Raw genomic sequence first — 27,367 nt, forward strand, 5'->3', positions numbered from 1 at the left:
TGAGCGAAGTTTTTGCAATTCTTCTTTGCATTCCAGACCACTTCGCGATGAAGTGCTGTATAAGATTATTGCCTTAATCGCCGCCTGACTATCAATGTATATATTGACGCAACTGCAGCTTAAGCATACTTCCTTCAGAAATTCTGCTGCTTCCTTCACCGCTCTAATTTCTGCCTGAAAGACGCTGCAGAAATCTGGCAGCCTCTAGGATCTACTTATTTCTGGATCGAGGCAGTAAACAGCAGACCCGACCCCTTCCATTAATTTGAAACCATCCGTATACACATGTGTAGTATTTTCTGTCATTTCTGCACCGTGAATCAAGCCGCCGGCTCAAATGTGACCCCAAGATCTCTTTCAAAGCCAAGCACGGGACCATATAATTACTCGTATAAATTCAACAGCGTCATTACCTTTGATAATATCGTGTCGAAAACGATCGTCATTCGTCTGTTTTTAGCACGATTAGCAATTATCAAAACGATAACAGCTGACTCTTGCGTAATATCAGCATCGTATTTCAACGGCTGTTAAAGCGAAAACAAAGTGTCAAATACAAAAAAAACTTGGCAATTACTTCCGTTAATTGTAGAATAATGTAAAGCTAGACGATACGCAACAACGCAAACTTCAGAGTACCATTAACAGACGATATCGCTAACGCAGGTATCGCTCGTTCAGTGTCTCGTCGCTAAACAAAATGATGCTGACAAGTAAACCGGTTACTGCAGAACCATCTTCAGTAAAAATGCCGCCTAACTCGTCGTATCTAAATAATTGATGCCTCTAACGCTTTTAGGATAAATTTTTATGTTTGCAATTACGTTTATGTATTGAATTTCTCAGTAAAGCATTGCCCATAAGAATTCGTCTTCTTCCACTTTAACAGTTGGAAAAGATTTGGAAAACATTTCAAAAAAGTTTTATATCGAATTATAAAACTGGTCCGGAATCTTTGTATTGTTAACTTAAATCAAAAGTTTAATTAATATATATCAATAAGAAAACTTAACAAAACTGTGAAAATTTTTCCAATGAACAAATTGTTTCAACTTTTTTCGGGTTTTGTCAACTTTGGTGCTTTCTGTATGCACTAATTTATATGCAGACCAACTCTGACTTGTATCAGAATTGAAAATGAATTATGATTTCAATGAGCATTCATTTTCTCAAATAAACTCAAAACTGACTCAGTTATTCAAACCTTTGGAAAGGTTTACGTCTCTTATTACAAAATCCGACAAGAAACTGAGAATCGGTTCATAACCAACAAAGTTATAGGCTAGTAAGGGTTCACAGTTACGAAAAACTGTTTTTTTACCCGTAACTCACGATTTTAGAGGTTTCCGGGGAACATTTTTTATGCAATGATTCTTAGATTTTCAGGATCTACAACAAAAAAAAAACGGCAGGCTAGGTATTATCACTTTTGTCTTTTTTGTAATACTATGTTTTTATTATATGCCAATAAACATTTTTGTCAATTCTCAGTTTGAGATACATTTGAGAATCAGTCCATTTCTCATATTTCAAATGTTGGTTTTCAAATGCATTTCAAATAACCTTTGATAGCATTCTCAAGCTAAAAGGCACATTTTTAATATGGAAATTTTCTTTATTTTCAAATTGAGAATTTTTGGATTCTCAACTTTTTCTCAAACGAGAATAAAGCGGAACGAAATGGAATCCACTGTTGTGCCACTTTCAGTAAGAAAATTTATTATTTGCCTCACTTCACTTTTAAATCGGTTAGATTTATGTAGTACAATATCACTTAATATTATTAAAATGTATAAATAATTCCTTATTTTTTTCACTTTATGCCCAGCTTCACTCAATAAAATCGCTTGTTTACATTTCCAGCTAAAGTATGCAAATTAGAGATCGACGAATTATCAACGGCACTATCGACGACACTATCGATAGCATTGATTTAAAATAAGCATGTTGTACTAAGTATGTTTTATTTTATTTTTGGGTTTCATGAACACTTATTATGTACTTTAAAATTGGCGCAAAAAGTATTCACATTATTATTAATGAAAATATTTCATGATATTGATGGTTATCAACCAGAATAGAACGAAATACAAGTATATCTCAAACCATTCTCAAGTTGAAGAACAACGTTTGAGAACAAGTTGAGAGAATATTTATCTTCAAATATTAAAAATGCTGAATATCAACCTGAGAATTAATATTTTCTCAAACATTTGAGAGAAAAAAATATCCAAGTATGTCTCAAATTATTCTCAAGTTGAAGATCGACGTTTGAGAAAAGTCGAGAAAATATTGTGTTTCAAATGAGAAATAATGTTGAATATCAAACTCAGAATCAATGTTTTGCTCAAACATTTGAGATTTTTGTTTTCAGTGTTAGTGGGGATGTTATATTAGATGTATATGTATCTGTAAAGCTAAATACATACATTCTCATTCATTTAATAGCAAATATTGACAGCTGTCATCATTCAATTCAAAATTAATAACTACAACTGAAATTGTAGGCGACAATGCCAGAAATTTTTGTGAGAGGCGGATAATAAAATTGAAACCATAAACTATTTCAGACTATTGTAAACCAAACACATTTGAAAACCGAAATTCATAACAAAAGCTGGTATAAAAATCATTTGTATCACTTTTAAGAATTTAATTAACTGTTATTACCACGCCTCAAGATAAACAATCAACTGAATGTTTGTCAAAACAAATGCAAATATTGGAATAGATACAATCTTATATTCTTAGATACATATAATTAAAATCAAATTGAACAAACGTGATAGGCTTTAAGCTAAGATTGATTTGAGATAAAAATGTAATTAGAAACTCTAACTCTTGTAAATACACAAACATATGTAGACATGTACCTATTTATGTTTATTCAGCAGATCGTATACGTGTAAATAAAATTAACAAACATTAATAACAATTTTGGTATAGTAGCTATTAAGCCCAGCGCTTAATAACTAGACGAAAACTAATTATACAGATTGCAAGCTTTTGATATTCTCAAAAAAAAAAAAAAAAAAAAAATTGGGAATATTGTTATCTATACGAAATGGTGTCGAAAAATATGGTCAATAATATTTTATACTAGCAGACCCGACAGACGTTGTTCTGCCCTAAATTTGGTCTATCTGCATCTTCCCCCTCTTCACACTCCTCCCTTTGCATTTCTCCTTCTCTTCGTCTTTTTTTCCTCTCCGCCTTTTCGCTCACCTCTTTTTCGCTTCAGCTATCCCTATCTCTCTATCTTCGTCTCACTCTATCTCTTTCTCAGTCTCTTTCTCCTTGCTTCTTTTCTCTTCTCTCTAGTTCTTCTTATTCTATCCCGTATTGCCAGTCTCAGAAGGTGGTACGTATTTTGTTCCAGTCCCATTCCGAGTCCCAGTCCCACTCCCAGTCTCAGTCCAGTCCCAACCCTAATCCCAGTTCTACGATCGTAAATCCTAATCTAGGCAAAGGGCTACTTATATACCGAATCTCAGACAAATCGAACAATGACTAGAATTTGTTCGGATAGATCGTTACCCTAAAAAAGCATCGTAAGTACTTATCCAGGTAAAGGGCTACACTTTAAGCGGCACCAAAAGAGAATTATCGATAATAGCAACACGGAGTTTATGCGTTTGAACTAAACATTTCATTTCGGACTTATGTAGATATGTATGTAGATATTATCAATTCATGTCTTTATTTCGCCTTCGCATGCATATTTATCCGTTTTGCCTGATTGATGCAACTAAACCGAATATTACAATAAAAATTACTTTACTTTAAAGCTCTCATCAACAGCTTTTATTTGATATCCATAGTGCACAAACACATTCTTAGGGTACTCGGGTCCTATGATTACCCGGGTCCAAGTTTTGGTCTATATCTCAAGACCCTAGCCACCTAGCCAGATAAAAGTATGCCTAGGGACTTCCGTGGGGGAAACTACATAAGCATGCGCATTTTTGCATTATTCCGTTGGTAGTTTATATATAGTTTCAGGAAACTTTTTGAGTGAGTATTTTAAATTTTTCGAAAATATGGTTTTCGTTGCACAAACTCAATAAAGATTCTTTTAACTGATCCGAAGAACTATGTAGGCCAATTTTGAAATTATTTTAAAAAAAATTTGAAATTTTAAGTTTTCAAAACTGTTCATAAAAATTTCTAAAATGATATTTTAATTGAAATTTTCATGAAACTTAAGTAAATTTCTCGAATTACTTCGAAAACATTTTCAAAATTGATTTTCATTACACAAATTCATTAAAGATTTTTTTTAATTGGCCAGAAACACTGATGCTATTAGCAAAGTAATTATGCTGCTATTTGTATACCTTTCATGAAAATGAAATAGTTTGTCACGAATCTCAAATTTGTCAGTCATTAAAGGAGAAGAGATAGACCCACCAATGAGAAACCCGTATTGATCAGGATGACAATCTGATTTAGCCATGTCCGTCTGTCCATCTGTCTATTCGAACGCAAACTAGTCCCTCAATTTTTGAAACATTTTAGTAAAATTTTGTCTGTGGATATATTTTTGTGTCGGACTAAACATTTGTCAGAATCTCCCTGATCAGACTACTGCAGAAAATATCCTTCATACAACCGGTTTTTTCAAAGAAATATGTTTTTGTTATATCTTCCTCAATTTATCAGTTAGAAGCTTCAAATTTCACGTAATGCTTTTGTATATGACACATGAAAAAATCGTAGAGATCGGTAATTTATATAGTGTATACCACATACAAACCAATTGTTCAGGTAAGGATCTTTTCGTCATTTCTGCTAGAAGCTTAAAATTTCATCAAAAATTTAAGTATACGTCATATATTGTTCAGATAAGTGATGGCATGGCCATAGATATCCCATGTCGACCAAAATAAACGTGAAAATGTGTATCTTCACACAAAGTACCTATCTATTTTTATACCCAGCTGTACTTGTACACATGGTATTATAACTTTGATTGGATAACGGTTGGTTGTAAAGGTATAAAGGAATCGTGATAGATACAGACTTCCATATATCAAAATCATCAGTATCGAAAAAATATATGATTGAGCCAAGTCCGTCCGTCTGTCCGTTAACACGATAACTTGAGTAAATATTGAGATATCTTCACCAAATTTGGTACACGAGCTTATCTGGACACAGAATAGATTGGTATTGAACATGAGCGAAATCAGATGATAACCACGCCCACTTTTTATATATATAACATTTTGGAAAACACAAAAAACCTGATTATTTAGTAAATAATACACCTAGAATGTTGAAATTTGACGTGTGGGCTGATATTGAGGCTCTTGATAAAAAATCTTGTGATAAAATCAATTTTACAAATATTATTAATCATAAATCAAAAATCGTTAAACCTATCGTAACAAAATTCGACAGAGAGGTTGCCTTTACTATAAGGAATGCTTTGAAGATAAATTAACGAAATCGGTTAAGGACCACGCCCACTTGTATATAAACGATTTTTAAAAGGGTTTCGGACGAATAACATATGCTATATCTTTGCAAAAAAGAATTTTATATCAATGGTATTTCATTTTCCAAGTGGATTTATAGCAATAAATAGGAAAAAACTCAAATTTTAAAAATGGGCGTGTCACCGCCACTTTTATGACTATGCAATTTTCTATGTTTCGGGAGCTATAACTCGAAGAAGAATTAGATCAGAATAGGACCATATGTACATATATATATTATTACGCAGCCTTGTAACACTATTAAGCACACAAAACAAACAACAACAGCATTTCAAGTGTACATCGTTTTCACCCGAACTTAGACTTCCTTACTTGTTTTTTTTTTTTTTTTTGTATTAATCGAAAATTTCGCTTAAGTGTGTACATCTGTTCACTATATATTACATATCTTATACAGCCGATTATTCAAACATGTTTAACATAGATAAAAAAATTTAAATTAAAATACATAGTAAAAAGAGTTATACTTATGATTTTGGGTATATAACCGCAAAGCTACGCTTGTTCTCAAACTCTATAGCTCAACGAGTAGTGGAATGCTTAACAAAAATTTACATCAAAGGTAGGCAAGCAAGCACGTTGTATTCATATAGACATACACATATAAATAAACATATGTACAAACATAGGTATGCAAAATTATAAATTTACTTTAGCCCGGGGTATTCGTAAAGAACGTTTTAAATTGATGACGTCACTCATAACGCCAGTTAAGTGCCTGAAATATCTGGGGAGCGTGCAAAGCTGTCAGCACAATATTAAGGAAAAGGAGAAATATGTCAAAAAAAGAAAAAAGAAAAATAAAAAAAAATTTGTAAAAGGCACATGCGTTATTAAAATTAATTATTTTAAAGCGAAAAAGTGTTTCTTACGCCTAACTCGGCGGCGCACAGTGGGCAGTATTAAACAAAATTTTACATAAAATATTATAAAAAAACACTTAGCTATACTAAACGGTGCTAAATACGGATACCATTTTCCTTGCTGCTTTGGATTTCGATATTTGTAGTTTGTATTGATTTTTTACTTTAAAGTAGTTATTTTATCAATTTATAAAATAATTTACATACCGTTATGTATGCACATTCACTTGTTCATTTGCACACAGTATTTAACTGCGATTGAGTTAAATAATTTTTCCCGCTTTAATTATAAGCAATTAAATTGTTGTGCCGATTTGCATATTCTATTACATAGACGCACAAAACACTAGTGCTAGAATATATAGAATGACATAATACAGCTTTTCAAATAAAGTAAAAATTGTACCTAATTGATAGCGTTGAAAGCTTCTACAAATTAGTAGTGTATTATTTTGAATAGATGTAGATAATATTTACACAAACACAACATTTTATCTTCTTATTTGGTACTATGGCCGCGTTACACTGTTTCATATATGCAAGTGCGCTCAATTCAATAAGTATAAAAAGCACTTCAGACTTATCAGATGAATTTTATTTCGCCTTGAAAGCATTTTAATTATAAAAGAAAAATACGTCCTAACATATTTTGTTTCATATTCTTTTGTTAAAATGCAGTTTTTAATTGTGAAAAATGGTAGAAAAGTACCAGCGAGTGGGAAAAACAATTACACTTGCATAGTCTGAAAGCACTCATAGCCAAAATAAATGTCGAATTCTTCATGTAGCAAGAGTTGAAGATTGCGCTACATATATGAAAAAGTTCATTGTGACGCGGCCATAACAGATTTCGTATTTACCACGCCTAAGACGAATGTCACACGATGAGGCAGTGGCTGCAATACTGATAGATCATGGTCCGTATAACAAAATATCTAGAAATTTTGAAATACATCAATATGGATCGTGATCCAGTATTGAGAGTATTGCCTCATCGTGTGACATTCGCCTAAGGCAGATTGCTTCCACATCTGTAAATTAAGAAATTTTGTTGCAGCAAAACCGATTGCGAGTCTGATTTAAAATATTCTGACATCATCTTTCAATTTATTGGCTTCACTGAACCCTAACCTTTAAATCTTTTTCATACAAATTGTTTGTATTGTATATACGTACATATGTTTAAGTATGTACGAATGTCATATATAGCTACATACATAAAAGTATTATTTGCATTTGTTTTGCCAATTATCAGCCTCGTCTTGAATTTATTTGTTGATAACTTTTTTTTTGTAATTTGTTTGTTTGTTTATTTGGAACTGCTTATTATTATTTCTATCCTTAAAGCATTCTCCTCTCTCTTATGGCTAAATATACATATGTCGCATCATGAAGAACGAAATGGAAGCCTTAAGTTCTGATTATTGCATGAAATGAAGTAAAGGCAAAGTAAGAAAAAACCAAAGGGTGCTATTGATTTCAAATTACCCTCTAACTAAATGAATTATTTCGCTAAAGTACTAATACTTATGCATTAGCAAGCTATGCTCTCTTAATTGGCTTAGCATTAGACAACAACTTTTTATTATACCATAAAATTTATTAAACACATAATAGAAGGAACTTTGCCTGCTTATTTGAGGACTAATATAAAATATGTAAAAGATATGCACTCTGTAAATATTCGTAATAAATATGATTTTAATCTGCCGGCTTATAAAACTGAAGCAGACAAATGTAATCTGTATTATAAAGGTCTTAAATCTTATAATAAACTACCGAATGATATTAAATCATGTCATTCCAATAAATTTAAACAAAAATTGTACAATTATTGCAGAACACTACCAATTTAGTGCTGGACAGGCGGGCTTCCATAGCATCGATAGAAGTGCAGCGAAACTATACTGCTATCTAGCGCCAAGACTTCCAAGCTATTGAACGCATACAAAAAAGTTTGCCGAAGCACATACTGAAACGCATCACTCGATTAACTCAGTGCATCGCCGTGCAGATGTTGCCTTCGCGCTTTACTAACATGCGTAAAATGCCTACATACTACACAAGCACAACACTTTGTTCGCATGATCTGGAAGTCTCGCATCCATAGTACTCCAAGGTAGGACATAGATGTAACTATTCTAGATTGCATAGTCCAGAAGACAATTATAAACATGTAAAATAGATTTAAGTTAGGCTTAGGAAAGCCGTAATAAATAAATACATTACATTACTTGTATCTTTTAGAAACGTGTTGACAGTTCGACGTTTGTAAATGTAAATTTTTGTATGCATTGTTTGAAAAATATGAGGGAGGCGGAAAAATGGGCACAAAGTCAGACGCTTTAGTTTCAAAACAACTTACAGCTGATCGAAAAGAATTTTTTATGCATTACTCAGGAAAAAAAAAAAATAGGTAAAACGTTATTCTTCCTGCGTCCTTAGAATCGTTACTTAGTATTTTTTCGTTTTCGCGTCTCAAACCCAACCCACCGCTTTTACTGAAGGTTCAATTGGTATCGTGATATTCAAATAGCGGTGAATCTCGAAAAAGATTTTGGTTTGAATGATCTTTCTATATCTTATCCTTCTACACCATTCTGGTCTGGTTGAAAACACTAGCCACTTCTTCCACGGTCAAAACGTTGAAAGCGGTGCAGCGATTGGCAATGGTTGACATAAGCGGGGCCCTTCGTACAACACCTATACTGGCACTAAACGCGAAGCTGAAGCTATTCGCGGTTGACGTGGGGCAAAATGGCCGCAGTCCGGGCATCAATGCGGCTTCGAGGCGCGGGATATCATCTTCACTTTAGTATTCTGACTGGCTTCGAATTTTTGTTGTTGTCGTCGAAGATTTTGAGGAATGTTATCGATGTTGGTGGTACTTTGCCAGATACGGATCCGGTACGTACCGATAATAAGCACAATTAAGGTACGAACCGGCCGTCTCAGGAATGATTTAATATTTACACATTGAACCGTCTAGGCTATTCCGCCCCCATCCACTAGTTCCATGAGAAGCCAGGGGTCGCCAGAGCCTCTACTGCTAAGGAAAGAGGATTCGCCACTGGTAAAAGAGTTTGAAAATTGAGTTGGAGAAGCTCTAAACGCTGACAACCCCTTATAAGAGTTGCGCTACACAACCCGTTGAATCGTTTGGATATTTGAGTATCCTCTTACAACAGGCTGGACGACCACTACAGCATCCGTCACTGTAAAGAATGCCATCCGCCGCTGTACCTGTTATGGAATTTAGCATATACTCAGATTGTCAGGCAGGGATTGCTTGGCCTCCATTGCGGCGGCATCTTACTACTTTTTGTTAAAAATATATTTGAGTGCCAGGGCAGAAGAATATTCCTGGCAACTTTTAGACTGATCTCTTGGTGTGGCCTGGCAGGTACAAGTCGAACGTGTCTGTCAGTGGAGGCTTTGTGATTATGCTTGCCACTTTCTCTCTGAGTCTAGAAAGGTGAACCTCGAGTCAGCTTGGCAAATGCTTGTCTGAAACCACCTATTGCCATGTGTTGAGGTCTATCTGGCCCGATGTTGACTCAAGGCGCTGGACGGATATATAAGGGTTACAATAGTTCATCTTTTCATGGTCATTTGGGTGTTGATCGGAGACTAATACATTCCGGTAGCTTAAAATACCAATATAAATACCAAAGATATATGTTCCAAATTTTGTTGCCTTATGCTAAGAGCACTGGAGGATTGGAAACGCGTCCTTTCCAACCTCCCTTAAAATAGTGGCTCCCAGACTCGTCCGTTTGTCACGCTAGTAAATATACTGATCGGAATCACATGGCATTCCGACAGCATATTCAATAGAACTAAATGATTGTAATAATGTTTTGTATTTTGTAGTTTAAGTTCTAGGCTTAAACAGCCGTAATAATAAATAAATTAAATTAAATTAACAAGGCACTGCCCACTGAGAGCTCATGCGGTACGCCTTAACATACTAGCCAGCTCCAGCTATATTAGCTGTATGCACAACTACGAGGTGCAATCATCCAGTAATTTTATGTTCGGCTTCCAACCTTTGCGAGCACGAGGCGTAAGATGTTTGCCTTATTCATACGAAGCCAGTTTCACCGTTGGAGTATGTGGTAACACAACGGACCAATGTAAAATTGTTCACGTGCATTGTTCCCTGACTGAACAGCTGCCAACCAACCTAAGCTTACCCACTATTTTATTCTGAAAAAGAAAGTATGTATATTTGTTAAGTTAATTGGAATGAAAAGCAGGTGTCAATTTTTTTTTTCCAAAACGCAGAGGAAGATGGCACCTGTCGAATCAGAAACAAAATGCATTAAGACTACCTCTTTTTTAAGGCAGCTGCCTTTTGGCAAATTTATATAAAGGTAGTCTTCCAAATTGGTTTGATCTTTTTTCAAAGCTCAATAGCTTTGCTACGCTTGATTAATCAGTTGACGTTGAACTCAAATAAGCTCTAATCATTTTGCCACTCTACATAGAAATTTACTTACAATTGAAACACGACTGCATGCATTTAAGCATTACAAGCAATTTTAAATATTCACCCATTTATAGCTTTTCATATCCAACTTTATGTCAAAAGACTTACATTCGTATTATTTTTCCTATTTATTGTACTTCAAGTCATCATCATTTATAGTAAACTAGCAGACCTGGCAGACGTTGTTCTGCCCTAAATTTGGCCCATCTGCATTTTTTTAATAAGCTTTTTCCGTCTAACTCTGCCCTCCCCCACCCCTCTTCACTTTTTCCTGATACTTTTATTCACTCCTCCTTCCGTCTTTTTCGCTTCATCTATCTCCATATTCGTCTCATTCTATTTCTTTCTCAGTATCCTTCTATTTCTCTCTTTTCTCTTCTCTCACCTTCTGCTCATTCTTCTTCATCCCTTATTGCCTGTCCCAGAGGGTGGTATGTATTTTGTTCCAGTCCCAGTCCCACTCCGAGTCTCAGTCCGGTCCTAGTTCTAATCCCAGTTCCAGTCCGTCTCTGGTTAACTTCCCGGAAAAAAGGATCGTAAATACTTATATAGGCAAATTTATATACCAAATTTTCAAATTTTGAATTTTTTCTAAAAAAAAATCATAACTCAAGCATGGCTAAACCGATTTGGGATTTCAAAATCAACTAACCATCATCTCTCCTTCCTGAATCTTTCCTAAAAATTTCATGGCAATCTTTCTATCCGTTCTCGAGTTATGGAGTGACAATCAAAATGTACACTTCTTTTTATATATATAGATGTGCATTTTTGCAATTGTTTAACTTCGTTGGAAAATAAAAATAGAAATAAACAAAAGTTAGATAATTATGAGACAATCAAGCTGTTAATTGAATTTACATGTAAGCAAATGAAATGTTAGTGAACTGCCTTACTTAGTAAGTGAATCGTATGAAAACAATTTGCTAAAAGTGGAAAAAATGTTTTGGTTACTTAAAATTTTCATCGGAAAATGGTTAAAGGTAGGTGATAATATAAGCTGTTATATAAGACTACGTTTATATAACCAAAAACCAAAGGTAAATTTAAGTAAAACATGGGGATTTCAGAGTTGGATATTGAATGATTTCGCGCAGAATATCCCTTTGAATCTCATGTTATGGCAGATGCCTTTATCCGCATAGCAAAACGAGCCTGTTACTAATCAAGTTCTGCTGAACGCGCCTTAAAATATTCCACACAATTTGGAATAAAAACATATAGCAAGCAAAAGCATCACTTAAGGCAAGAGGCTACAAAGCATGCAGACGGACATTCAAATGGTTGAGTCGATAGAGGCATGTGCCATAACACCAGTATGAATGCAGTTGATTTCAAGTTCAAAAGTCAGCACCCTAAAAGCTAGCTAAAGAAGAAGTGAAATTCATAAACATGTCCTTATATCAATATTTTTCTTTGACATATACAAAAATAATGCCATTGTGCAGCCCTGCAAAAATTTGGACAGATATGCAAAGTTTCCAAGTGCAGTTTGACTCATAAATTATGTTCATTTCAAAAATCATTATGCACTCGACCGAGAAGTGTCTAACTAAAGTGCATTTAAATCAAAAAACAAAAAACCTCAAGAGAATAAAATATTGGAAATAAGCAAAAACTAATTTGAATAATTAAATAAAAATAAAAAAAATTGTTATATTCGATGAATGAGGAATGTTGTGAAGCTTTTAAATTTATGCTTCTACGTAGACAACCATCAAAATGAATTACTGATGAGCTAAACATGAATATATCAAAGGGATAATGAGTTATTTTTAACGATAATAAGGAATACTGATTGTTTAAATTGATTAAGAAAGGACAAAGAAAGTAAACCATTAAAGATCACTTACAGAGTGGCAAGTTATTCCTTTAATTCAGAAATAATTTAAAAAATATGTCAAAAATATTAAGTTAACTCAGGGGTAAAAAAAATAATTTGTCGTTCTGTAAGTGGGCCTAAAAGTTGGAAAAGAATAAGTAGATATTGAATTCAAAATATTTTTGTTAAATTAGGAGGTTGGATTAGACAAACGTTAACTATGCACTTATACCGAAATTACACTATTTTATTTTTGCTTGGATTCCAAGTTTAAAATACTGATGAAACTTTATCGGAAATTTTGAAATTCAAAAACATAAAAAATTTCCAACGAGAACAAGGGAGACCAATATGGCCCACAAAAAGAATAAGTTTGACATGTTATTGTTGACTTGTTGACAAGAGAATAAAGTAGTATCATATAGATATTAGCAAGCAATTACGGTAGCGAACAGGAAAATAGCAGTAACAATTATATGAAAATTTTGGACTTATTATTTGGAGTTCTCTGAGTTTTTTGCACGTGCAGTTTTGAAGCCGGATCAATTTTAGTCTAACAAAGTACAAGTGAAGGTCTCTCAATATTCGCATTAGTTTTTGGCATGTTTTTTTTTTTTTTTAAACATGTTTAAAAATTATTCACGCTTTCTATAGAGGAAAATTTAAAATACCCTTCGGATAAAAAATTTCAAACTCACCGCGCTCACAGCATGTAAGAATTGAGTTTATTAAAAATTTATATGATTGACTAAATTTGAAAACGTTGGCACTGCTATTCTTCTGTTCGCTGCTGCACGTCCACCTTTGGTCGAATTTTCACCTACAATGCATGGTTTTGAAAAAAATACAAAATGCTGTGAATAAGAGGATTAACATTTTTGTTGCGATCATTGGCCGCGTCGCTTTTCTTGTTGTTTTGTGATTTTGTAAATAAATAATGACAACATCACTTTACAATTTGATTTATTTGTTAAATAAATTTCTTTAATGATTTTCTTTTAACATTGAGTATATTTATGTGCATAAAAATGTTTATACAAACATGTAGATATGTACGTCTTATTGTCTATTATAATTCTTTACATGTTGCTATAACATTTTTGACACTTTTAATTATACTCATGACGTATCATTGAGTACTATTTTAATATTTTGGCGCACAGTGCAGATGTTTTCAAAGAAAATATTACTGATGAGTATATAGTGCTACACGGAAAAGTTGAGCGTGTGTCAGTTTTATTTGAATTATTTTACTAAGAAATAATTTTGAAATTTTTGATATAACTTTCTTACCGATTTTCGAAAAAAAGAAAACTTTACTAGAAAGAAGTTTGCAGAAATAACTTTCCACTATCACTGCAAGTGACGCTTGAAAGGTATTTATATACAAGCAGGGGCTGAAACTGTTATTCCTTTTATAATATAAGTCTTTGCAAAACTATTAATTTTAGACTTTAAATATACTTGGATCTAGATAAAAATTATTTTCGGATTTTTATTTTTTAAGTCCGATAGAACTAGTTAAACTCGGACTTTTAAAAATAAAAGTCCCGAAATAAAAGTTAAATCAAGACTTTTATTTTTTAAGGCCGAAATAAAAGTCCCGCTTGATAACAAAGAAACGGCTTATCCGAATCAAAAAAATTTGATACCAATCGATTCTCCTGGATTCCTAAAATTTAAAACCTTATGGACTTTTGAAAATTTCTGTTAATAATACTAGAAATTTATCATAAACAAACTAGATCGAAAATCTCGTAGTATAAATGGTGAGCTTGCAGTGGATTTTTGCAATAAATTTCGTTCCAATACAACTATTAGAGTTAAAATTGGTAAACCGCATTCTGCTATCATAATAAAAAACTTTCCAAAAAAAGAAATGGTCGTAATCGGTCAGTAGCCACGCCCTTTCTGTATGTAGAAATTTCCGAACACAGAACACGCGATATTTGAGTATCTAAAGAAGCCACGTTATTTAAATTTGGCACGTAAATTACTGACATTGCATGTAGTTGATCCACATAATTTTCTTGGACAATGAGCGTGGCACCAACTACTTTCCAAATAAGATTTTTTGGACTTTCAAGTGCGATAACTCGTACATACTTTGAGCAATATTTTTGCAAATTGGTAAGCGAATTTCATATTTGTATTTGTACATGCCGACGGAAAAGTTTTAAAATCGAATTAAAGTCACACCCGCTTGTATATAAAAAGATCAAAACTGGCTACTTGAATTCATTGCTAAGTACGTAAATATGTCGGAGTTATTTCGGGACTATTGCGGGATCATTTGGGGATCCTTCCGGTATCATTCCTGGATGAGTTTCGGGATCCCGTCAGGGTCATTTCGGAACTTTTTCGGGATCATTTGGGGATCCTTCCGGCATCATTTCTGGATAGTTTTCGGGATCCGTACGGGATTCCTTGAGTATTATTTCGGGACTTTTTCGGGAGTATTCCGGGATCATTAATGGATGGTGATCGCGTCGGGATTTTTTCGGTATCATTTGGGGACTCTTCCGGTATAATTTCTGGATGGTTTTTGGGATCACGTTTAGGTAATTTCGAGGCTTTTCCGGGACTATTTCGGGATGATTTTGGGGCCCTTCCGGCATAATTTCTGTATAGTTTTCGGGATTTGTCCGGGATTCCATCGGGATCATTTCGGGACTATTTTGATATCATTTTGGGACCCTTCCGGAATCATTTAAGGACTCTTCGAAACCGGTAGTTCAGCACACATGATCTTTTAAATTATGAGCTTTTACGGCCATGGATTTGCTGCAAATGCCTAATATTTGTTATTCGAAATTTTGTGTTTTTCTAGTCCTGAGGATGGTTTCAGATTGAAACCGAAATATCGACCAATTATATAAATTATGATACCACAAAATATATGGTGTTTTATTTATCTTTGCGGCCTTGAGCTCAATAATCAACCAAGAAGTTAAAATTTTGTTTTTAAGTTAAATTAATTGATATGACAAGGGTGAAGAAATTACTATTCATAGAACAAAGGAGTAAAACTACAATTAGCTAAAACCAAAGAGAATTTTTTAGATGAAAATAATGTTGTTACCAATTTGCAAAAATATTGCTCAAAGTATGTACGAGTTATAAAAAAAAAAAATAAATGTAAGGCGCGATAACCTCCGAAGAGATCTAAGGCCGAGCTTCTCTTCCAATTTGCGTCGTGCTCCTCTTGATTTTCCCTACAAATTGGCCGGACGGGACCTACATGTTTTATGCCGACTCCGAACGGCATCTGCAAGGCAGATGAGTTTTCACTGAGAGCTTTTCATGGCAGAAATACACCCGGAGCGCTTGCCAAACACTGCCGAGGGGCGACCCCGCTTAGAAAAATTTTCTTCTAATTGAAAAACCTTATTTCTAAAATTTTGATGTTGCTTTGCCCGGGAGTTGAACCCAGGGCATACGGTGTGATAGGCGGAGCACGCTACCATCACACCACGGTGGCCGCCGCACGGTGGTACGAGTTATCAGACTTTAAAGTCCAAAAAATCTTGTTTGGAAAGTAGTTGGTGCCACGCCCATTGTCCAAAAAAATTATGTGGATCAACTACATGCAATGTCAGTAATTTACGCGCCAAATTTAAATACCGTGGCTTCTTTAGATACTCAAATATCACATGTTCTGTGCGGAAATTTCTACATTAAGAAAGGGGTGTGGCTACTGACCGATTACGACCATTTCTTTTTTTGGAAAGCTTTCCTATGATAGCAGAATGCGGTTTACCAATTTTAACTCTAATAGTTGTATTGGAGCGAAATTTATTGCAAAAATCCACTGCAAGTTCACCATTTATACTACGAGATTTTCGATCTAGTTTGTTTATGATAAATTTCTAGTATTATTAACAGAAATTTTCAAAAGTCCATAAGGTTTTAAATTTTAGGAATCCAGGAGAATCGATTGGTACCAAATTTTTTTGATTCGGATAAGCCGTTTCTTTGTTATCAAGCGGGACTTTTATTTCGGCCTTAAAAAATAAAAGTCTTGATTTAACTCTTGTTTCGGGACTTTTATTTTTAAAAGTCCGAGTTTAACTAGTTCGATCGGACTTAAAAAATAAAAATACACTTTACTTTTATATGTGGACTTTTATGGAAAAATTTCGAAAAATAAAAAGGATGGATGATCCGACATGATATTGCTATAGGGATACCTGGGAACTCAAACATTTTCAGCTAGGACAATTTTTTGACCAGGACTTTTTCGACTCCGAAAAAAAAATTGTTTTCCGTCCCTGTATACATGGGGTCCCTATAAAGGATTATCTTAGCGCCCTCTGTGAGGGTGGTGTATATGGTGCTATCTTCAGTGTCATTCATAATATTTTGCTGTCATATCAACTGCCTAATATATTTTGCAGTTACGTTTTGAAATCATATTTTAAATTTAAATTAAATTTAAAAAAATCAGCAATTAAAAGTCAAAATATATAACATGTGCCTAAATTTTCAAAGCACATCGCATTATTTATGTGCTTAACAATTGGACAATTAACAACAAATAAAAGTGGTGGACGAACATTGGTACATCTGCCAAATTTTTTTTTATATACATATGTATGTATAATTTTTTTTTATATATGTATAAATTTTTTTATATGTATATGTATAATTGAGCTGGTCGTACAAGATGTGATTTGCCCCATCATAGACAGAATGCACACAGCTGGTAAAAGCAACCGAGTTATGTACCAATTATTTTAATTTCTGTAAATTTTTATCCAAGGTGCATATGCAGCAGTTGAATGCACTTCGCACGAATTGTTGAATCTCAATTGACAGTTTCAACAGTCAAATTAACAAATAATTTCATCATATGTGACCCGGTCTGTGAAAAGGTGGCTTGTGACTCAAAAAAGAAATTGCGAGAAACAGCTGTTAACAGCTGTTTTTTTTTTTTTTTGTGAGAAACAGCTGTTAACAGCTGGTTTTTTGTGAGTCATAAGCCACCTTTTCATAGACCGGGTCACATATGTAAGCCGTAGCTCTGTTAACATAACAGTTATTACTGTCATCTTAAGAACACAAATGAAAGCTGTAAAAATAACACACTTTCGTCAACATTACAACAGTAGTGAAGGCTGTTGACATGATAAGTTTCTCTTTAAAAATTAGTTGATGTTTTTGTTGTTCGCTATTGATATGACCAACATTAGTTCATTTAGTAGAAAAGTCGGTAAGATTAGGAATCTGCAGTTATTAGAGAATATGTTTAACCCTCTTCTGTTGAAACGACTAACCAAATTTGTTTTTTTCACAAAAAATTGGTTGAATTTCGATCAATTTTACAGAATGTGTGTTAATTTAAGAAGAACAAACCCGATATGCTAATTTTACTAATGAAAAAACTGCACATTGGATGGATTACCGTCTTTTTTCATTGTTAGCTAGCTATTATTATGCATTTCATTTGTTATTTTTATTTTTCCTCTGTTTGTTCCACTCCTTGCACATTCCTTGCATAATTTTGTTTTTTACTTTCAAGAATTTATGAATGGGCTATTAAAAATCACGAAATTTATATAAATTTTCACATTACTAAATAAGCGTTTTATTTCAAAAGTGATATAAGTTCAGTTTTGAAATTTTCTCATATAAACACATTTATCGTTAAATAATAAAAATACAACAACAATATAATCCAAAGTGCACTTATACAGTTTTCAAATAAAGAAAAAGGCGCAAATTATAAAGAAGATTTCTGTTGTTGGGAATAATCGGCATTTGTTTTATTTTATTTTAGCGTTATTCTTTGTTTTAGCTCATCCAATATTGTATTCATATGTACATACGTACATTTATCTATATACATCCCCGATTATGTTTTGATTACTTAAAAGCGAATTTTTGGCATTATTTTGTTAAGTTCAAGGCTTTCGCCTTCATGTCTCTCATTAACTTTTGCCCTATTCGTGATACATTAATACTTTGGTAGTACAATATTCTCATAAAACTTCGATGAAAGCGGTATTCAAAACACATATTTTTGTCATACATACGTGCTAGGGTTAGTAGAAAAGAGATATGAATGGGAAACTGTGCACGTAAACAAAGTGAACTATTGTGACAAATTTAAATATGTAATAGTTTCTCAATCCGTATTTCTAGGAAAGCATGGAAACATCACCTTTCGTTCTACAATTAAGTAGTTTCTGGTTGTGATGGAATATTTTTTGTATGAATCTTATACAACCAAGCGAAAGTTTCCGAGTGTTTAATTTTTCGTGTAGCCCTAGTAAGACAGCTTTATTAGCCAAATAATTGAGTACTCAACCTTTTTTGTTGCTCTTGAATTACATACATTATGTTAGTGTTGTTGTTGGTAAATTATTATGATTGATTGTCAAAGATTATTTGCGTGAATTTAGGCAATTCTAGGTGTGGTTATTCGAGTAAGTGGTGCTGTGAATACAAATGAACATTTTTGCATATGTATTTCTATAAACTAAACAATTATATTAAAGCGCTTACATATACATATGCATATGTTAGTTAACACAACATGTACAATCAAACCTATTTTAAAAGCTGTGGGTACCGAAGATGATATAAAGAAAAGGGAGATCACTTGGCACTACTCCTCAAACCTCCCGATACTTTTTTTGCCGTTAGTACAAGATTAACACAAATTCTTTGTAATGAAATGACGTTCCGCCACCTCACTGTGACGAAATGGCTAAGAAATAAAGCGCCGGCAGATTGAACTAACGCATGCCTGCCGAATGCACAAAAAAAGATGTCATTGAAACCGCGCTAATGACCGCAGGATCAGCTTGCTTAATACTACTTACCAGCTTATTGTGTGAAAGACTCTACAAGCCGTTTAAACCTTTTTCATATGGCCTACGACCTGATAAATCTACTAACGACTAGTTTTTCACGTTACATCATATCCTGGAGTAGACCCAGATAAGACAATGAGATTAAAAAAGGCCTCTTCGAATCATTCCAAATGAAACAAGGCTTCGACAAGGTAACTCATCATCGTGTGATTTCTTTAACTTGTTGCTAGAGAATATATTCCTGGACCGTTAAACTGCTCAAATGTGTTGATGATATCGATATCAGTGGCCTTAACAAATATACCATATAAGTTCTGCCTTCTGGCCTGTATAATATTTTGAAGTAGATATACTTGTGAACGAGGGCGAAACGAAAAACATGCAATAGTCAATGAAAAAGTCAGCGTTTTCTTGACTAAGCAGCCACGTCACTGTTGATGGATATACATAAATTAGGTAGCGTTAACCAGCAAAAAAAATTTCAACTCATAAACCCAGCGCAGAATTTGACTTTGAAAGAAGATGTCCTTAGAGCCCGCGGCGAGTATTTTTACGGTTACAGCAACAGCAAAACTAGTACAATTTTTTTGATCCCAGCTGAAGAAGCTCAATGCCATTGAGAAAGAAGTATGTCACCTCTTTTTTGGAAGAAGTTAGCAGCTCATGTCCTCGTTAATGATTAAAACAAATAAGGTTTTTCCACTTTTCCCAGTTCTTTTAAGTTAAGTGGAAATATGCAACTATATAAAAAGAAAACAAGTAAGAACGGGACTGTCTTCGGCTGTGCCAAAGACTTCATACCTTTCATGAATGGGGCTGAACAATAATCTTATCCCGTTCGTAATCTCCGAATAATCGGATGTATAAGATAAGAAATATATAGTGAACAGATCTACATACCTTAACGATTTTTAAGATAAATATAAAATAAAAAACGGGTAGGTACTTTGTGTGAGGATGCAAAGTTTCAGGTTTTTTGTGGTCTGCGTGTAAAAACTATGACTACGAATCACGTATTTCAAAAATATATGACGAAAACGTAACTATTTGATCAAATTTGATATGACTACGAATCACGTATTTCAAAAATATATGACGAAAACGTAACTATTTGATCAAATTTGATGAATTTTGAAGATTCTAACCGTAAAAAAGGGGTCAAAATGACAGTTTATATGAAGTATATAATATATATACGACCGATCTCTATGATTTTTTCAGACAACAATATATGCTATATACGTAAGCATTTTGTGAAATTTGAAGCTTCTAACTGTTAAAATGGGGCAGAAATTGCGCAAAGTTTCTTATCTGAACAATCGGTTGTATGAGATATATACTATGTGTACCACCGATCTCAATGATTTTTTCAGACATCAATATATGCTATACGCGTAAGCAGTTGGTGAAATTTGAAGCTTCTAGCTGTTAAAATGGGGCCGAAATCGTAAAAAAAATATATATATACTATATATATATACTATATATACCATCATATATATATTATATATATCACCGATCTCTATGATTTTTTGACACAACAATACATACTATATACGTAAGCAATCGGTGAAATTTGAAGCTTATAACTGTTAAAATGGGGAAGAAATTGCGCAAAGTTTCTTATCTGAACAATCGGTTGTATGGGATATATACTATATATACCACCGGTATCTATGATTTTCTCAGACAACAATATATGCTATACACGTAAGCATTTGGTGAAATTTGAACATATCTAAACGATTTTTAAGATAAATATAAAATAAAAAATAGGTAGGTAATCTGTGTGAGGATGCAAAGCTTCACGTTTTTTGTGGTCTGCATGTAAAAACTATGGCTACGAATCACGTATTTCAAAAATATATGACGTAAACGTAACTATTTGATGAAATTTGATGAATCTTGAAGCTTCTAGCCGTAAAAAAGGGGTCAATATGACAGTTTATATGAAGTATATAATATATATACCACCGATCTCTATGATTTTTTCAGACAACAATATATGCTATATACGAAAGCATTTTGTGAAATTTGAAGCTTCTAACTGTTAAAACGGGGCAGAAATTGCGCAAAGTTTCTTATCTGAACAATCGGTTGTATGAGATATATACTATGTATATCACCGATCTCAATGATTTTTTCAGACATCAATATATGCTATACACGTAAGCAGTTGGTGAAATTTGAAGCTTCTAGCTGTTAAAATGGGGTAGAAATTGCGAAAAGTTTCTTATCTGAACAATCGGTTGTATGAGATATATACTATATATAGAACCGATCTCTATGATTTTTTGAGACAACAATATATGCTATATACGTAAGCAATCAGTGAAATTTGAAGCTTATAGCTGTTAAAATGGGGTAGAAATTGCGAAAAGTTTCTTATCTGAACAATCGGTTGTATGAGATATATACTATATATACAACCGATCTCTATGATTTTTTCAGACAATAATATATGCTATATACGTAAGCAATCGGTGAAATTTGAAGCTTATAGCTGTTAAAATGGGGTAGAAATTGCGAAAAGTTTCTTATCTGAACAATCGGTTGTATGAGATATATACTATATATACAACCGATCTCTATGATTTTTTCAGACAACAATATATGCTATATAAGTAAATATTCGGTGAAATTTGAAGCTTCTAGCTATTAAAATGGGGCTAAAATTTGCGAAAATATATATATATATACTATATATATATGCTATATATACCACCATATATATACTATATATACCACCGATCTTTATGATTTTTTCAGACAACAATATATGCTATATACGTAAGCATTCGCTGAAATTTGAAGCCTCTAGCTCTTAAAATAGGGCAGTAATTACGAAAAGTTCCTTATCTGAACAATCGGTTGTGGGGGATATATACTATATATACGACCGATCTCATAAATTTTTTCAGGCAACAATATGTTCAATATACGAAAGTATATGGTGAAATTTGAAGCTTCAATCTGTTAAATTGGGTAAGATATTACAAAAATCCTCTTTTTCTGAAAAATCGGTCGTATGGAGGATATATGCTATAGTGGTCCGATCCGGTCGGTTCCGACAAATGTCTAATCGGACACCCAAATACACCTGCTCACCAAATTTTATCAAGATATCTCAAAAATTGAGGGACTAGTTTGCATACAAACAGACAGACGGACAGACGGACAGACGGACAGACGGACATGGCTAAAACAACTCAGCTCTTCAACCTGATTATTTCGGTATACTTAATGGTGGGTCTATCTATTTTCCTTTAAGGACTTACAATTTTCGGTTTCGTGACGAACTTAATATACCATTTCATTTTCATGAAAGGTATAAAAATAGGTAGGTAATCTGTGTGAGGATGCAAAGCTTCACGTTTTTTGTGGTCTGCATGTAAAAACTATGGCTACGAATCACGTATTTCAAAAATATATGACGTAAACGTAACTATTTGATGAAATTTGATGAATCTTGAAGCTTCTAGCCGTAAAAAAGGGGTCAATATGACAGTTTATATGAAGTATATAATATATATACCACCGATCTCTATGATTTTTTCAGACAACAATATATGCTATATACGAAAGCATTTTGTGAAATTTGAAGCTTCTAACTGTTAAAACGGGGCAGAAATTGCGCAAAGTTTCTTATCTGAACAATCGGTTGTATGAGATATATACTATGTATATCACCGATCTCAATGATTTTTTCAGACATCAATATATGCTATACACGTAAGCAGTTGGTGAAATTTGAAGCTTCTAGCTGTTAAAATGGGGTAGAAATTGCGAAAAGTTTCTTATCTGAACAATCGGTTGTATGAGATATATACTATATATAGAACTGATCTCTATGATTTTTTGAGACAACAATATATGCTATATACGTAAGCAATCAGTGAAATTTGAAGCTTATAGCTGTTAAAATGGGGTAGAAATTGCGAAAAGTTTCTTATCTGAACAATCGGTTGTATGAGATATATACTATATATACAACCGATCTCTATGATTTTTTCAGACAACAATATATGCTATATACGTAAGCAATCGGTGAAATTTGAAGCTTATAGCTGTTAAAATGGGGTAGAAATTGCGAAAAGTTTCTTATCTGAACAATCGGTTGTATGAGATATATACTATATATACAACCGATCTCTATGATTTTTTCAGACAACAATATATGCTATATAAGTAAATATTTGGTGAAATTTGAAGCTTCTAGCTATTAAAATGGGGCTAAAATTTGCGAAAATATATATATATACTATATATATATGCTATATATACCACCATATATATACTATATATACCACCGATCTTTATGATTTTTTCAGACAACAATATATGCTATATACGTAAGCATTCGCTGAAGTTTGAAGCCTCTAGCTCTTAAAATAGGGCAGTAATTACGAAAAGTTCCTTATCTGAACAATCGGTTGTGGGGGATATATACTATATATACGACCGATCTCATAAATTTTTTCAGGCAACAATATGTTCCATATACGAAAGTATATGGTGAAGTTTGAAGCTTCAATCTGTTAAATTGGGTAAGATATTACAAAAATCCTCTTTTTCTGAAAAATCGGTCGTATGGAGGATATATGCTATAGTGGTCCGATCCGGTCGGTTCCGACAAATGTCTAATCGGACACCCAAATACACCTGCTCACCAAATTTTATCAAGATATCTCAAAAATTGAGGGACTAGTTTGCATACAAACAGACAGACGGACAGACGGACAGACGGACAGACGGACAGACGGACATGGCTAAAACAACTCAGCTCTTCAACCTGATTATTTCGGTATACTTAATGGTGGGTCTATCTATTTTCCTTTAAGGACTTACAATTTTCGGTTTCGTGACGAACTTAATATACCATTTCATTTTCATGAAAGGTATAAAAATAGGTAGGTAATCTGTGTGAGGATGCAAAGCTTCACGTTTTTTGTGGTCTGCATGTAAAAACTATGGCTACGAATCACGTATTTCAAAAATATATGACGTAAACGTAACTATTTGATGAAATTTGATGAATCTTGAAGCTTCTAGCCGTAAAAAAGGGGTCAATATGACAGTTTATATGAAGTATATAATATATATACCACCGATCTCTATGATTTTTTCAGACAACAATATATGCTATATACGAAAGCATTTTGTGAAATTTGAAGCTTCTAACTGTTAAAACGGGGCAGAAATTGCGCAAAGTTTCTTATCTGAACAATCGGTTGTATGAGATATATACTATGTATATCACCGATCTCAATGATTTTTTCAGACATCAATATATGCTATACACGTAAGCAGTTGGTGAAATTTGAAGCTTCTAGCTGTTAAAATGGGGTAGAAATTGCGAAAAGTTTCTTATCTGAACAATCGGTTGTATGAGATATATACTATATATAGAACCGATCTCTATGATTTTTTGAGACAACAATATATGCTATATACGTAAGCAATCAGTGAAATTTGAAGCTTATAGCTGTTAAAATGGGGTAGAAATTGCGAAAAGTTTCTTATCTGAACAATCGGTTGTATGAGATATATACTATATATACAACCGATCTCTATGATTTTTTCAGACAACAATATATGCTATATACGTAAGCAATCGGTGAAATTTGAAGCTTATAGCTGTTAAAATGGGGTAGAAATTGCGAAAAGTTTCTTATCTGAACAATCGGTTGTATGAGATATATACTATATATACAACCGATCTCTATGATTTTTTCAGACAACAATATATGCTATATAAGTAAATATTCGGTGAAATTTGAAGCTTCTAGCTATTAAAATGGGGCTAAAATTTGCGAAAATATATATATATATACTATATATATATGCTATATATACCACCATATATATACTATATATACCACCGATCTTTATGATTTTTTCAGACAACAATATATGCTATATACGTAAGCATTCGCTGAAATTTGAAGCCTCTAGCTCTTAAAATAGGGCAGTAATTACGAAAAGTTCCTTATCTGAACAATCGGTTGTGGGGGATATATACTATATATACGACCGATCTCATAAATTTTTTCAGGCAACAATATGTTCAATATACGAAAGTATATGGTGAAGTTTGAAGCTTCAATCTGTTAAATTGGGTAAGATATTACAAAAATCCTCTTTTTCTGAAAAATCGGTCGTATGGAGGATATATGCTATAGTGGTCCGATCCGGTCGGTTCCGACAAATGTCTAATCGGACACCCAAATACACCTGCTCACCAAATTTTATCAAGATATCTCAAAAATTGAGGGACTAGTTTGCATACAAACAGACAGACGGACAGACGGACAGACGGACAGACGGACAGACGGACATGGCTAAAACAACTCAGCTCTTCAACCTGATTATTTCGGTATACTTAATGGTGGGTCTATCTATTTTCCTTTAAGGACTTACAATTTTCGGTTTCGTGACGAACTTAATATACCATTTCATTTTCATGAAAGGTATAAAAATAAATGTAAGGCGCGATAACCTCCGAAGAGATCTAAGGCCGAGCTTCTCTTCCAATTTGCGTCGTGCTCCTCTTGATTTTCCCTACAAATTGGCCGGACGGGACCTACATGTTTTATGCCGACTCCGAACGGCATCTGCAAGGCAGATGAGTTTTCACTGAGAGCTTTTCATGGCAGAAATACACCCGGAGCGCTTGCCAAACACTGCCGAGGGCGACCCCGCTTAGAAAAATTTTCTTCTAATTGAAAAACCTTATTTCTAAAATGTTGATGTTGCCTGCCCGGGGTGCGAACTTAGGGCATACGGTGTGGTAGGCGGAGCACGCTACCATCACACCACGGTGGCCGCCATATGCAACTATATTTTAACTTTTTTCTATTTAATATAAACATATTTTCACATAAAATATTGTTCTCACATCGTCAAGTTTTGCCTGAATGTCTAACTAACAGCAATTCGCTTTTTTTTTTTTTTTTTATAGCATTTTTTTTATCGCCCCACCTGTTGAGTACTAAACATTTGTGGCCCTGTGTTTAACATCTTAATAAAATATTTTATGACTACAAGCAAGTTGTTTTTTTTTTTTTTTTCAATTTATATTCTGCGATTTTTTTAACATTTAGAAATTAATTACTATTTATACATAAAACCTTATAACGAGTTAAGGAAAATCAAAAGTAATATACATATCAAGTAAAATATTAAAAATAAATAAAATATTTTGTACTCACATCAATACACGTCGCAAATTCATCGAACAGCGATTTCAAATCACGTTGATTGCGTAACATTAGCGGTAAAATTTGTTTCTCGTGTAACATAAGAATCTCTTCGACATTGCCGAGCAGTCGTGTGCTATTCTCGGCACCTTTAAGCGCTTCAGGCACTTCGGCATGCTGATGCATTTCTCCGTAATTTTTCAAACCCTTACGTAAATTATTTACATAATTCGCTTCGGTCTGTATTACTTCATCGATAATGAAACTAATTTTTTTCGAAGCATAAATTTCGCTCTGATCGCAGGGAAAGAGATTCTCTATCGATATCGTATCCTCATCCTCGTGACTATAGAAGGGCGTAGTAAGTGAAGTGGATGTTATAAATTTTCGAAATTTTCACAATGCATCACAAATTAATTTTTACAATATGTGGATCTCTAATTGCGATTTTAGTGTAATCAACAAAAAAAATCTCCAGAAGAAAGTTTTAAAAGTGCCACGACATAGTTCCAAGTGGCTTAATTTCAAGGAAAAAATTTACATTATGTTACAATAGAAGGGGTGATATAATGCAAACCGTTTCATTGAACTCTTCTTCCATGGAAACATGGGGTTGCACCTTAAAACTCTACTCCTGTACTACTGTAAAATTTTATTTTTGTTACACTAAAG

At 33.6% G+C, this 27,367-nt stretch overlaps 1 protein-coding gene across 2 annotated transcripts in view; it reads right to left on the minus strand.

The window, feature by feature from the left end:
• LOC137243243 (rho guanine nucleotide exchange factor 25) overlaps positions 1 to 27,367 on the minus strand; it is a 54,866-nt gene that overhangs the window by 22,907 nt on the left and 4,592 nt on the right. For both annotated transcript variants that reach the window (XM_067770733.1, XM_067770731.1), the window contains one exon: positions 26,708 to 27,041. In XM_067770733.1, the coding sequence (XP_067626834.1) occupies positions 26,708 to 27,041 (334 nt within the window). The remainder of the gene's footprint in view (positions 1 to 26,707; positions 27,042 to 27,367) is intronic.

This window comes from Eurosta solidaginis, chromosome 3 (assembly GCF_040869045.1).
Source record: "Eurosta solidaginis isolate ZX-2024a chromosome 3, ASM4086904v1, whole genome shotgun sequence".
Taxonomy (NCBI): domain Eukaryota; kingdom Metazoa; phylum Arthropoda; class Insecta; order Diptera; family Tephritidae; genus Eurosta; species Eurosta solidaginis.